The sequence below is a fragment of the Mobula birostris genome, chromosome 22 (genome assembly GCF_030028105.1).
Source record: "Mobula birostris isolate sMobBir1 chromosome 22, sMobBir1.hap1, whole genome shotgun sequence".
In the NCBI taxonomy this organism is placed as follows: Eukaryota; Metazoa; Chordata; class Chondrichthyes; order Myliobatiformes; family Myliobatidae; genus Mobula; species Mobula birostris.
The window spans coordinates 20,704,789-20,719,558 of NC_092391.1; the positions used below are offsets into that span (position 1 = coordinate 20,704,789).

At 42.3% G+C, this 14,770-nt stretch overlaps 1 protein-coding gene across 5 annotated transcripts in view; it reads left to right on the forward strand.

Annotated features, from left to right (window-relative positions):
* kcnt1b (potassium sodium-activated channel subfamily T member 1b) overlaps positions 1–14,770 on the forward strand; it is a 416,707-nt gene that overhangs the window by 277,218 nt on the left and 124,719 nt on the right. For all 5 annotated transcript variants that reach the window (XM_072240265.1, XM_072240261.1, XM_072240263.1 and 2 more), the window contains one exon: positions 11,624–11,804. In XM_072240265.1, coding sequence (XP_072096366.1) covers positions 11,624–11,804 — 181 coding nt within the window. The remainder of the gene's footprint in view (positions 1–11,623; positions 11,805–14,770) is intronic.

The window sequence follows — 14,770 nt, forward strand, 5'->3', positions numbered from 1 at the left end:
TTAGGTCAACCCTCACCCCCCAACAGTATCCAAAATGATATACCTGTTGATGAGGGGGATGGCCACAGGGGTACTCTGCACTGGCTCCTTAACCCCTTTCCCCTTCCTGACTGTCACCCACTTTCCTGTGTCCTGCACTGTCCGTGTAACTACCTCTCTGTGTGCCCTATCTATCACCCCTTCAGCCTCTCGAATGAACTAGAGTTTATCCAGTTCCAGCTCCAACTCCTTAATGCAGATTGTTAGAAGCTGCAGCTGGATTTACTTAATCGCAGTTGTAGTCGTCAGGGACACTTGGGATCTCCTTGCCTTCCTACATCCCACAAGAGGAGCATTCATCTATCCTTACTGGCATCTCTGCTGTCCTAGCTGAGGATATATAAAGAAGGGAAGGAAAAAAAACTTAACCTAGAGCGTTTCTTTGGTTTCCCTGATTGAAACCTCGAAGAGCTAATGACTCACGATCACCATTCTGACTCTGTCCACTCAGATGATGGCCACTGCGCTTGCCCCTGCCTTCCTTTAATTTGCTCTTGCTAATCAATCTCAAATGTAGACTGGACACTGGTCAAAGCTCTATTATGCTACCCTGACCTACTGCTGCCTTTTTCTACTCCGGCAGTGGACCTGAGTGAAATCCCCTCCTCTCAAAATTCTGATGTTCGGATTGGTCACTGGTCAAAGCTCTATTACAATGCCGCCACCTGCTGCTGCCTTTATCTACTTCAACGTTGTAGCTGAATGAAATCCGCTCCTCTTAAACTTCCGATGTCTGGATTGGTTGCTGGTCAAAGCTCTCTTCGTATATCATTCATTCTTGGTGGCTGTGAGTCGTAGCAAATCCAAATGTTTACATTAAGCTGAGAAATCTGACTCTGAAGCAAAGTGTGTAATTAGTAAACCATGGTTGATACTTGTTAAGCTGCTTGCTTCCCACAGCTTTCCTTCCTCCCATAATTCACAAAAATTACGTTAGTCGTGTTAATGCCTCTTCTGTTGTTTCCTGCGTAATCATATTTTACCATTAGCAGCAGCTAATTATATTTTGGAATTAGCTTCTCAGTACATAAAAGACATTTGCATTTCATCTGGTAACACTCTCCTCCGTTAGATCAATAGATTTTTGGCTACAAGTCCCTTATATCAGAATCAGGTTTATTATCACCAGCATATGTCGTGAAAATTGTTAAGTAAGTGTCAGCAGTACAATCCAATACATGATAAATATAGAAAAAAAATGAATTACTATATATATATAGTTAAATTAAAAATAGTAATGCAAAAAAACTGAAATAAAAAAAAAAGAATTAGTGATTCAGGTTAACATGGTTTTGGTATCTGCCAACTTTTGGATGACTTGTTAAGTCATACAAGATAAGTCCCTATCTTATTTATCTATTATACTTAATTTATTAAAGATGCACAATGCATCCAAATAGTGCTGGACCAATCACAAACAAGAGAAAATCTGCAGATGCTGGAAATCCAAACAACACACACAAAATGCTGGAGGAACTCAGCAGATCATGCAGCAGCTATGGAAAAGAGTACAGGCAATGCTTCAGGCCGAGACCTGGACTGTGTCCTGATGAAGGGTCTCAGCCCGAAACATCGACTGTACTCTTTTCCATAGATGCTGCCTGGCCTGCTGAGTTCCTCTGGCATTTTGAGTGTAGTGCTGGACTAATATTCACTCAATCAGTATCATCAAACTTGAGACGAATAGTCTTATTGCTGTGAGAGGACCAATGCAGAACAACTGCTTTGGCAATAGCATGGCAAAGGTCACTTCACAGTTTCCTGGAGCCATGCAAACATTTTGACAAAAAAGTTTGTGGTACAATATAAGTACGGGCAGATACAGTAGATGTATCTGAATATATCCTTCTGTCAGTTTTTAAAGTAATGTGCGTCATTTCAGCTTCTGAGAAAGCTTTTGTAGAACAGACACTGTTAATTACTGTGATATTACTGGTGATGTTTTTTATTACAGTGCACTAACATCACAGGAAATAGCGAGGTGGTGGTAATTGTATAGTTACTACCCATTTCAGAGTGATTAATATAATTTTCTATCCTTTTAAATGATTTGTCTTGGCTGTAGGTTCTTCTAATTGTCATTACACAGATTCAAATGGCCCATAATTGGGTTTGCAATTTTGACATTTCTATGAGACGGTATGGATTGTTTCAGATAAATCCAAATAACATTTCTCAAAGATTGTTATTGAATCCTCTCAATAATTTGTTTTTATATTAAATTCTTATTTAAAGGTGACAGTGATAGTTTTTCGATGAGACGTGAAATACTAATAACAAACTAAATAATGGTTCAGAAATACAGATGGTTTGGTATCTGACTCAGCAGGTGTTGATCCCTGTGTTTCACTCAACAATTCAGGGTCCTGGGGTACCACATTCCCCTCAGTTCATGGGGAGCCTGGAACTTGCATACTTCCCTCAGCACCCCAGGACCCTGAAATTCCCACACCTACTTCACATCCAGGGGCTGTGGGATTGCCACATTCTCCTCAACACCTAGGGGCTCTGGGATTCCCACATTCCCCTCACATCCGGAGTCTCTGGAATTGCTACATCACCCTCAATACCTGGGGGCCCTGGTATCCCCACATTCCATCAAAACCGAGAGCCCTGGGATTCCCACACTCCACTCAACACTCTGGTGCCCTTGGATACCACTATGAAATATCTTTCTTTTAAAGAAAGTGAATTAAAAGTGTGACAGAGTATCAGTTGAAATAATTAAATGAGTCCAGCAAGCCCACTAGCCCAGTTTTAGCCAAGTCCCAACTTTAACAGTTCAAAGTAAATGTTATTATCAAAGTATGTATATGTTACCATTTTCTACCTTAAAATTAATTTTCTTGTAGGTATTTACAGATGAATCAAAAAAACCCAATAAAATTTACTAAAAAAATTATATATAAACAAAGACTAGCAAACAACAAATGTGAAAAGACAAATTGTGCAAATTTTAAAGCAGTAATACTGAGAACGTGAGTTGTAATGAGTCCTTGAAAGAGGGTCTCGATGTTGCACAATCATTTCAGAGTTGTGGTCAGTGAAATTATACATCCCAGTTCAGGAGCCTGATGGTTGTAGTGTAATAACTATTACTGAACCTGGTAGTGAGGGACCTGTAGCTTCTGCACCTTGTGTCCGATGGTAGAAGCAAGAAGAGGGCATGGCCTAGATGGTAAGGGGATTTGACAATTGATACTGCTTTCTTGCGGCAGCACTCCATGTAAATGTGCTGAATGGTAGGAAGACCTTCGATGGACTGAACATATCCACCACTTTCTGTTGTCATTTCCATTCCTGGGCATTGGTGTTTCCATACCAAGCTGTGATGCAACCAGTTAGGATGTTCTCTGCTGTGCATCTGTAGAAGTTTGTCAAAGTTTCTGATGACATGCCAAACCTGTGCAAAATTCTAAGAAAGTAGAGGCTCTTCTATGCTGCCTTTGTGAGGGCACTTATGCACTATCTCAGGACAGATCCTCTGATATGATAATGCCACTGCTATGGTAACTCCACCTCTGATTCCCTGAGACTGGTAACAGCTTCTTCCTCTTGTAGTCGATAATCAGCTCTTTAACAAAGCTGTACTGTAGTTTTTGATAAACTGTAGAATCTGTATAATTATTGCAGGTTAAGTATCATAATGTAACAGTTGATATAAAAAAATAAGAGCAGTGTAAAGATTTAGCTTGCTTGAGAGAAAAAAAGATTGTTGATGGAAGTGATATAATTTATGTTACAAAGTGAGCTGATAAGTTTCAATTTTTTTGTATAATCAGTTGATTTATAACAACTTTTCTTCAAGGAAGTAACTCGTTTGCAATTAACCAAATGAGGAGAACAAAATGCCCTACCATTTTTTCTATGTAGCTATAAATATGAAGTGTATTTGAGTATTCATTGAGATCCTCAGTAAGTCCTAGCAGAGCCTTTTTATCTTTGGTGATGCTGTTACTTTTAACATAGCCTTCTGTTTGGTTAGACCAATGTTACTCAAGTATGACAATGCTGTTGCAGTTAACCTTCTTCTTCCCCTCCGCCATCAGAATTCTGAACAGACAGTGAACCAACCCATGAACACCACCTCACTATTTTTGTTCTCTTTTTTCAGTACATATTTCATTTATTTTATATATTATTATGTATTTATATTATATTTATATAACATATTTATTTTGTTATATATAATTTCTTAATATGTTATTGTATATTTTAGGTATTGTACTGTACTGCTATCACTAAACTACAAATTTCACATCTATCAGTGATATTAAACCTGCGTATGATTCTAATATATGTCAATTTGAGCTGTTAATTTGGCGGCTTAATACAGTATCCTTACAATGTAGTTGAGTAAGCACTGGGTTTGATTCCCAGCTTATTATACTTGTACAGCAGACCTGAAGTCACAACCACACAGAAGTGTCTGCAAAGCTGTCGAAGTCAGGGACACTGTCTCATACAAAAACCTTGCCTTACGATCCTTGCAGGCTGGCTCTTGCTGTGTCCTGCACAACACTTTGGTCACTGCTGCATTGCAGAAGTCAAGAATGGCTCAAGCAGATAGGGAAGGGACTTTCCATTTGTAGGTGTTACAGAGGTACCCACCAGATTTAAACCTGAACTCCAGTGCTGCTTGTATGGAGTTTGCACGTCCCTCCAGTGACTGCATCTACTCTGGTTTCCTTTCATGTCCACATCCCAAAATATGCTGGTTGGTATATTGTTCGGCCGCAATAATTTGCCCCAATTGTGAGTGATATAATCTAGGGCAGTGGTTCCTAACCTAGAGTCCACAGACCCTTTGCTTAATTGTATTATTCCATGGCATAAAAAAGATTGTGAGCCCCTGATCTAGGGAAACGTTGATGGGTGTGGAGAAAATAAAATGAGTTAGGGTAGGATTATTATAAAAATAATCATTATCTGCAGTCTGAAGATAATGAGTGACAGCGCTGGGTTGGACTGACTGAACTAGACTGAAAATGCTTGGACTCTTTCAATGACTTAGTGGATTAGTGTTTGTCCTGTGGGAGCGGGCCTTGTTCGGCCTGTCAAAAGTCACTTCCATCATGATTGTTTAGTTTAGAAACTGCAGTTGCTTTTCCCATTGGTTAGCCACCTGGTGTCCAGTTTCAAATATCCCAGGTATAAAACAGCACATGAAAGGGGCTTGCTCTCTCTTCCTTTGTTTAAGGCAACTGGTACACATACAGTAACCATTGGAAAGTTATGCTCTGCACGCACTTTTAGCCAGACATCCCACCTCTCCTGGAAGTTCCGGGAGTCTCCCGCATATTGATAGTGGCTCCCTGATGCCCGGAAATTTTATACAATATCCCGGAAATTGATTTTTTTTGAGAGGGAGAACAAGAGTGAGCATCCTGATTGGTCTCTCTTTGTGCTAAGTAGACCTATCAGTTTTCTCTGTAAGCGGGCTTTACAGTCGACCTCAAAAATAATGACAGTGTTGCTCGCTGCACTGTTTGCAACAGTGACTTTTCTATTGCCCATGATGGGTTAAATGACTGTAAAAGGTGAGTTTAACAGGTGTCATTCATTCATTAGTGTAGCTAACGTTATTTAAACTAGCTGGCTAGCTGCTGAGGAGCTACTCTATTGATGTCCTACGTGATGAGACCAAACTCTCTGTAGACTTGCTTAAAGTTGTAATAGAATAAACATGATCATAAAATATAAGTACATATTTTAATGTCACATTTTCTGCATATCCTCAACTTGGTTTACAGATTAGACAAAATCAATAAACAAAATATTACATCAACCCTTGGAAGTCGACCGGGGGGGGGGGGGTGGGGGGGTGGGGGGGGTGATATGGGGTTGTGGGGGCGGGGGTGCTACCTCCCTGAAATGAGTTTCTGCAGGATGGGATGTTTGCTTTTAGCTGAGTATGTTTGTCGAATATTCAGCTTTATAGTTTCTGTATCTTGGGGAACATGAATGTTTGGTTGAATTTTTACTATTTGTAAATAAATGATTAATATACTTATTCACGGTAAGTTTTTCTGTCTCACTCGCTAAACCCACAAAGCTGATTCAACGTTACAGTGCTTTATATTCAGTGTTTTTCACTTTATTTTGCAGTTTACATGATTTGTTCTTTTTTTGTGCATTGGGGGTTTGATGCTTTTCTTTAAACGGCTTCCATGGTTTTCTTTGTTTCGTGGTTGTCTGTGGGAAGACGAATCTCAGGGTTATTTACTGCTTACATAACTTTGATAATAAATGTACTTTGAATCTTTGAAAATGGATGCAGTCTGAAGGCTGGAGCTGGCTCAGTGGTTCAAAAGTTTCCGTGCTGCCCCACCGCCATAACTTCTGTATTGACTTCTAGGAGAGTCATTTGTCTGCAGTGCTGCCATTGACAGTGTGCATTCCTGTCCTTATAGATTTCTTTCAGTGTCAAGTCTTCTGTCAGTTTACTTTCTTCAGTTTACTTTATACTTTATACTTTATTGTCGCCAAACAATTGATACTAGAATGTACAATCATCACAGCGATATTTGATTCTGCGCATCCCGCTCCCTGGATTACAAATATTAAATATTAAAAATAGTTAAAATTAGTAAATATTAAAAATTTAAATTATAAATCATAAATAGAAAATAGAAAAATGGAAAGTAAGGTAGTGCAAAAACACCAAGAGGCAGGTCCGGATATTTGGTGGGTACGGGCCAGATTTGGGTCAGGATCCGTTCATCAATCTTATCACAGTTGGAAAGAAGCTGTTCCCAAATCTGGCCGTACGAGTCTTCAAGCTCCTGAGCCTTCTCCCAGAGGGAAGAGGGACAAAAAGCATGTTGGCTGGGTGGGTCGTGTCCTTGATTATCCTGGCAGCACTGCTCCGACAGCGTGCGGTGTAAAGTGAGTCCAAGGACGGAAGATTGGTTTGTGTGATGTGCTGTGCCGTGTTCACGATCTTCAACAGCTTCTTTCGGTCTTGGACAGGACAACTTCCATACCAGGTTGTGATGCACCCTAGAAGAATGCTTTCTACGGTGCAGCTATAAAAACTAGTGAGGGTTTTAGGGGACAGGCCAAATTTCTTTAGTTTTCTCAGGAAGTAAAGGCACTGGTGGGCCTTCTTGGCAGTGAACTCTGCTTGGTTGGACCAAGTCAGGTCATTTGTGATATTGACCCCGAGGAATTTAAAGCTTTTGACCTGTTCCACTTGCGCACCACCGATGTAAATTGGGTCGTGCGGTCCGCTACTCCTTTTGAAGTCAACAACCAATTCCTTCGTCTTGCTGACGTTGAGGGATAGGTTATTGTCTTCACACCATGCCACCAGGTTCTTAATTTCCTCTCTGTACTCAAACTCATCATTACCCAAGATACGGCCTACAATTGTTGTGTCATCAGCAAACTTATATATTGAGTTTGATGGAAACTTGGCTACACAATCATGGGTGTACAGTGAGTACAGCAAGGGGCTGAGTACACAGCCTTGTGGGGCACTGGTGCTCAGAGTGATTGTAGAGGAGAGCTTGTCCCCTATTTTTACAGCCTGGGTCCTGTCTGTGAGGAAGTTGAAGATCCAGCTGCAGATCTGAGTGCTGAGGCCCAGGTTCCGGAGTTTAGGAATCAACTTATTTGGAATGGTGGTATTAAAGGCAGAGCTGTAGTCAATGAAAAGGAGCCTTACATATGCGTCTTTATTCTCCAGGTGTTCTAAGGAGAAATGTAGGGCCAGAGAGATGGCATCGCCATTGACCTGTTACTCCGGTAGGCGAATTGTAAAGCATCGAGGTTGACCGGTAGGCTGTGGTTGATGTGTGTCATAACCAATCTCTCGAAGCACTTCATAGCAATTGATGTCAGAGCCACAGGTCAATAGTCATTCAGGCATGCCACCTTGCTCTTCTTCGGCACTGGGATTATCGTTGCCTTCTTAAAACACGAGGGGATCTTAGACTGAAGCAAGGAGCAGTTGAAGATGTCAGCAAACACTCCAGCTAGCTCGCTTGCACAGGTCTGGAGAACCCGTCCTGGGACGCCATCTGGGCCCGTCGCCTTCCTTGGATTTATCTTCAGGAAGGCCCTTCTAATGTCCTCCTTGGTGGCGATGAATCTCGATGCCACCAGGTCCGGTTCATCCGGAGGGAGCGGGACGCTCATCTTCTGTTTGAATCTTGCGTAGAATATGTTTAGTTCGTCAGGAAGAGAAGCGCCACAGTTATTGATATTCCCAGCCTTTGCGCCCAGTGATCACATGTAGACCCTGCCATAGTCTACTGGCATCCCTCTGGTTAGCCTGGGCTTCCAACTTGGCTCAATATTGCCTCTTGGCGCCCTTAATGGCTTTCCGAAGTTCACGCTTGGATTCCGTGTAGCGACTGGTATCCCCGGACCTAAAAGCCGCAGCTCTAGCCTTTAAAAGGGACTTGACCTCATAATTCATCCAAGGTTTCTGGTTAGGGAATACCTGGATTGTCTTGTGAGACACACAGTCATCCGTGCAATTCCAAATAAAGTCCGTGACAGCTGAGGCATACTCATCGAAGTTAGCTGCCGAGTCCTTGAATACTAACCAGTCCACCGATTCAAAGCAGTCACAGAGGACCTCATCAGTTTCCTCCGTCCAACGTGACACTACTTTTGACACTGTGACCTCCTGCTTCAGTTTCTGTTTGTAAGCCGGGAGGAGGAGTACGGCCTGATGGTCCAATTTTCCAAAGTGAGGTCGTGGGACGGAATGGTAGGCATCCTTGACTGCTGTGTAGCAATGGTCAAGTATACTCGGACCTCTAGTGGGGTAAGAGACATGTTGGTATAACTTTCTGAGGTTGGCCTGGTTAAAGTCCCCGGATGTAATGAGCAAAGCCTCTGGATACCTGGTCTCAAGTTCACTGATGTTGGCATACAGTATGTTCAGAGCACCCTCCACGTCCGCCTGGGGGGAATGTAGACCGCTGTCAGTATGACCGAGGTGAATTCCCGTGGCAGATAGTAGGGACAACACTTCACCGACAGGTGTTCCAGGTCCGGGCTGCAGGAGCTTGTCAGTGCCACTGTGTCCGAGCACCACGCAATGTTGATCAGTAGGCAGACACCACCTCCCCTCGTCTTACCCAAAGATGCCGTGCGGGCCATTGGATGGATTGAAAATCTCTCTGGTCAGCTGGCACAGTCGGGGTTGGCGGGGAGAGCCAGGTCTCGGTGAAACAGAATACACAGCAGTTTTGCATCTCCCTGCAGTAGGTGAGTCTCCCTTTAAGATCATCCACCTTGTTCTCTATGGCTTGCACGTTAGCTAGTAGGATGGTGGGCATAGGGACCCTGAAGCCCCTCAGCTTCAATCTGACCAGCAGCCCAGCTCTTTTCCCATGCTTCCTCGGTAAATAGTGCATCTTTCCAGGTTTCCATTGATGCAGTGTGTTGTCAGCTCTTTGAGGTTGGTGGACGCATCCCGCAGGGATCGATAGGTGGGTCGTGTCGTCAGACGCTTTGGGTCGGGCCGAGTAATGGGGGAGGCGCCACTGCCACTTCCAGCTGCCGGGGGCCTGGGCTGTCGATTGGGTCAGGTCCCGGAGCGGAGTCACTGTTGCAGAGGCTTCCTCTCCAGCCGAGCCTCAGGCTCGATTTCCAAGGTCGGCGGCGGAGGCCTCACTTCCGGCAGCTGTGGATGGCCACCAACAGGGCTTTACGGTGGTCGCTCCAGGGAAGCGTCTGGGGCACCTTGAGGTCTTCGCCGTCACTTTTGTGTGGTCGTCTGCTGCGGAGAGGTGCTGGTCGGAATGGGCCGTGCCTCCAAGCACTCCAGCACGGTAGCAGACCGCAGTCTTCGGGAACGTGGTGGGCCTCGCTGGTCGGGTCCAGGTGCGGTCCGGAGTTTAAGAAGCAGTTCTGGCGCGGTGGTCTCTAGCTGGATCAGTAGCTTTGCCAGGGTGTTGTTGGTCTTGCTTATTTTATTGATGTAAAATCTTTGCAATACTGTTTGTTTTTGAGCTTCATGTAAACCTATTTCTAGGCCCCTGTCTTGTGCATCAGAATAGCCAGCGTGGTGACCTATGGACATGAGTGTAACTGCACTCATCAAAGGAGTAGAAAAGAAATGACTCAAAAGTCATTTCACTAAGCAGTAACAATAAAATTGTCCCAAATTTTGCACTCAGCAGTAAAGAAATGGCATTTGGCATTTAACTTGCTGACAGCTACCCACAGAGCTTTATGGGTTTGTCAGAAGAGATTTCCTTTAAACTGGTGTCTTTTTCAGTGCAGTGCTCTCTGCAGGGAATCTATGGTATCTGAACAGAAAGCCTCAGTAGGGAAATAAAATTGCAGTGGTCTCACTGAGACGCAGAGCCCAAATGAGAAAGTATAAAACAGTAAGTATATAAAGTATTTAAATGGCATACAACTAGTAACATATGGATTTGGAAACATGCCTGGATTAATGGAGTCAGTTAAAAGAAAATGGGAACAATGTTTGAAAATCAATTTCTCCAACTTTTTGTGAGAGTCTGTACACCATGGGTATAAAAATAATTTTTCAAGGCAGGGGAGCGTGTCAATCATCACACTATCAAATGTTTACAAGCTCCTAAAAGTACAAATAGACCTTAATAACAGTTTTATGTGTGAACCAAGAAGGCAAGTACAATTATACCTCGTTTTACAATAGGCAAGCATTTGTGAAAAATATAACATTAAGCAAGCTTTCATTTTTCACAAAGATGGAGTAAACCATGGGTGTTTTGATACGGTAAACAGTCAGTGCCACACAATTTATGATAAAAAATAGAATCATAAATCAAGGATATCAGAGCTATAGAGTTACTGATATTGTAGCAAAATTTTGTAAATCGGGGAACATCTGTACATTAGGTTTAAAGCATGCAGTGAATTCATTGCAGGGTCTGAGAGTGAAAACTCAGTTGTACTACCTGTAATGGTATAGGACATTCCTTGTAGCAGCTGGAAAGGAAGGGGGAAAGAAACCAGAATAAGAAGATGGGTAGAGGGGAAGGAAAAGAAACAAGGTGATAGGTGAATCCAGGTGGGTGGGGACAGGATAAAGTGAGAAGCTGGGAGGTGATGGGTAGAAAAGGTAAAACACTGAAGGAGAAGGAATCTGATAGAAGGGAGAAAGGGAAAGAGGAGGGGCATCGGGGTGGGTGATAGGCAGGTAAGGAAAAGAAAAGGAATAATCTAGAATTGATGTTCATGCCATCAGGTTGGAGGCTACCCAGACGGAATATGAGGTGTTGTTCCTCTAACCTGAGGGTGGCCTCATTGTGGCAATAGAGGCTTCTTGCCCCTTCCTTTCCAGTCTCATTGAAGGGTCTCAGCCTGATACGTTGAGTGTTTATTCCTTTCCATAGCTGCTGTTTGACTTGCTAAATTCTGCCAGCATTTTGTAAGTGTTATTCTGGGTTTCCAGCATCTGGAAAATCGCTCGAGTCTTATAACAGCTTCCAGTTTTACAATTTTATTTGTACATGACTATTTCAGAGATTGTAAACTTTCCTTCATTTAAGCTTTGCTGTTATTCTCATCAGAAAATTAAGATGTTGTATAGTCAAGATGCTAACCTGTAACGATTCCATTGATATTCCAGAGCGTGCGGAATCCAGCATTTGGAGAGAGCAGGAGACAATCTCTCATTCTTCAATTCCCTTTACTTCTGCATTGTCACCTTCTCTACAGTTGGATTTGGTGATGTGACACCTCATATTTGGCCTTCACAGCTCCTTGTTGTCATAATGATATGTGTGGCTTTGGTAGTATTGCCTCTCCAGGTATGTTGCTAGTTGTAACTACTTGATTGTTTATGTGTTTGCTATTGTCTATTTTACTGATCATATCAATGTTTCAGTTGAGTGTTTTCTACAGGATGAGCAGCAAGCTACTTTCATGAAAACAGCCTTTCAGGCATCATTTAAGAAAAGTGAGGCAGTGTTCCATCCTAGTTTCATTAATGGCAATCTCAATATTGTATTTTTCTCCTGCTGAGAATGAGTTCCCAGTCAACTTCAATATCTCAGCAGGAAGTTCCCAAAAATAAGTAAGTTAGATTGGGAACATGATGTGTAGAGAATTGGTGAGAATACAGTGCCTTGTAAAAGTATGGGTGAAAGAATATTTCCTTGCCTGTAAAGACTTGGCAAAGTGTCACTTAGAAGATACTGTAAAGACACGGAAGAAGGTCTTGTGGTCAGATGAGACTAAAGTAGAACTTTTTGGCCTCAACATTAAGCAGTACATGTGGGATAAATCTAATACTGTGCATCACCCAGGTAACACTATCCGTACTGTAAAGTATGGTGGAAGTAGCATCATTCTATGGGGATGCTTTTCAGCAACAGGGACTGGAAATCTGGTCAGGATTGATGGGAAGATGAATGCTGCTAAATACATAAAGATCTTGGATAAAAACCTGCAAGCCTCTACCAGAAGATCAAACTGTGCAGGAAGTTTGTCTTTTAGTAGGGCAATGTCCCAAAGCACACTGCCAGAGCAACCACCAAGTGGTTTCAAATGTAGAAAATTAATGTTCTTTGAGTGGCCCACTCAGATCGAACATCTCTGGCAAGACATAAATATTGCTGTCCACTGCTGCTCCCTAACTCACCTGACTTAAGGCTGATTTATACTTGTACGTCAAATCTACACCATAGCCTGACGCGCACCTCTCCCAAAATGTAACTACACGTCGCGGCAACGCAGACCGCAACAACTGTGATTGGTCCGCTTGGTAGCATTGCATTTCCTCCTATGCTGCAATAGCTTCCCATTGGGCGACTGAAGGGCAGGGAAGGAACTCTGGCTGCAATGCTTTCCATAAAGCTTTACAGACCTCCGAAATTATGAAGGGCACATTTTGCTTTTACGAAAAAAGATGCTCGCTTTAAGCTTGTTTACCCCAGAAAGACTACCATGACCATGAAGCCATGCATGGGCAGGTGCGTGCACATGCGTGTATGTGCCCGAATTGCAGAGCGACGCAAACACACCAACGCACAAGTATAAATGCTGACAACGGTGTAGCCCACTTACGTAGGCTACGGCGCAAGCTAGTATGCACAAGTATAAATCAGCCTTTAGCTTGAGCAAGTTTCCAAGGAGGAATGGGTAAATCTTGCTCCATCATGTTGTGTAAAGCTCGTAGAGACTTATCCCAAAAGACCACTGGCTGTAACAGCTATGAGAGGCGGTTCAGCTAAGTGCTGAGCAAAGAGGGATGAGTGCTTTTGAACTGCTGGCATTTCAGTTTTTGAATTTTTAGTTGATCATACTTTACAATTTTCCCTGTTTTTTGGGGCTTTACTGTGGAAAAAACAAGCATGTGATTCCTAAGTAAAAATTCTCAGTTAAATTGATCAATATCCTTGATTGAAGTACTCATTTATGTGAACAAATGGTTGGGAACGAATGCTTTTACAAGGCACTGTACGTTCTTGGTGAGGATCTCAATTACCCAGAATTCCACTGACACTTTGGAAAGGGTGCCAGTGCATTCAGTTGTGTGCACTACACACTAAGAATTGTTTAGCAAAGACAAAGATAACAGTGTTGAGATTTACACATGGCAATGATCTGGTTGCCTGTTAGAAAATCACTTCAGACTTCCTTGAAAATAACACACACGTCATGAATATGGTCTCCATCTTGCCTAATCAGTAACTCTTGCAAAGGTCCCTAGTCCTGATGAAAGGTCTTAGCCCAAAACCTTAACAACTTACTTCCCTCATAGATGCTGCCTGACTTGCTGAATTTCTCCAGCAATAATGGTGTGCTGTTCAAGGTTTCCAGCATCTGCAGAATCTCTTGTGCCTCAGAACTATTTAGGAGTTAACTTTTAAATTTTATGACTTAAAAGGGTCGCTGGTGGCTGGCTGAGTGCACCTGGCAACTTTACCACAGTGATCAAGGAGATTGCCAGCTCCCTATTGTTTCTTTGTCAATCATCCCACTTTCTATTATCTCCTCATACCTTGCCCAACCTTTTCCATTGGTATCAATCTCAGATTCTTATCATTGGTAGGCTGCCTTAGGTTACAAAGAAAGCTTCTATAGCTCTTGTTTCATGTAAGTGGACAAATATTGGAAATGTTTCATATCTGCTTACTGCACAGGGGTTGGTCTACTAGGTTGCAATTTCTTCTTCTGAGGTTTTATGGCAGCTGGCAAACAGCTTTAAGGTGCATTACTGCCACCTTCTGGACCGGAGTGTGTCTTAGAATATCTAGATATTTATATTTGTATCAAATTCTATAAAAAACAGACCTGTATTCTTAAGGAATTACGATATATATTTAATGCAATAATCCTGTGCTCAGGATGCAATTTCTAAGTAATCACTGGTGAATTCCCATTAAATCTGTACCTGGAGTTAATGTGGCATTAACCCAAAGCCATTACTACAGAAAACAGAAGGTTTACATTGGTCTAGTGTAATATATTTCATTTTTGCCTGGAGGATGTTGACTTTTACATAATCTATAGATTTGCAGTGGATTTCATTGACGGTATTGATTTAAAAAATTTTTAGTCAAATCATTGAATCACAAGTTAAATGCCTGATTAAATGAAGGTCAGAGAAATAGATCCAGATCTTGAAAGGAACTTCCTCTTGCAATTCATAAAGAGAGTTTCATTTTACAGATCATATTTTGATCATCAGTACCCAGAACTATGAAACCCGATTGAAGCAATCAATTGAAGCTTTGAAATCAAATGTCACGGAGAAATTAGGAAAGTGAAG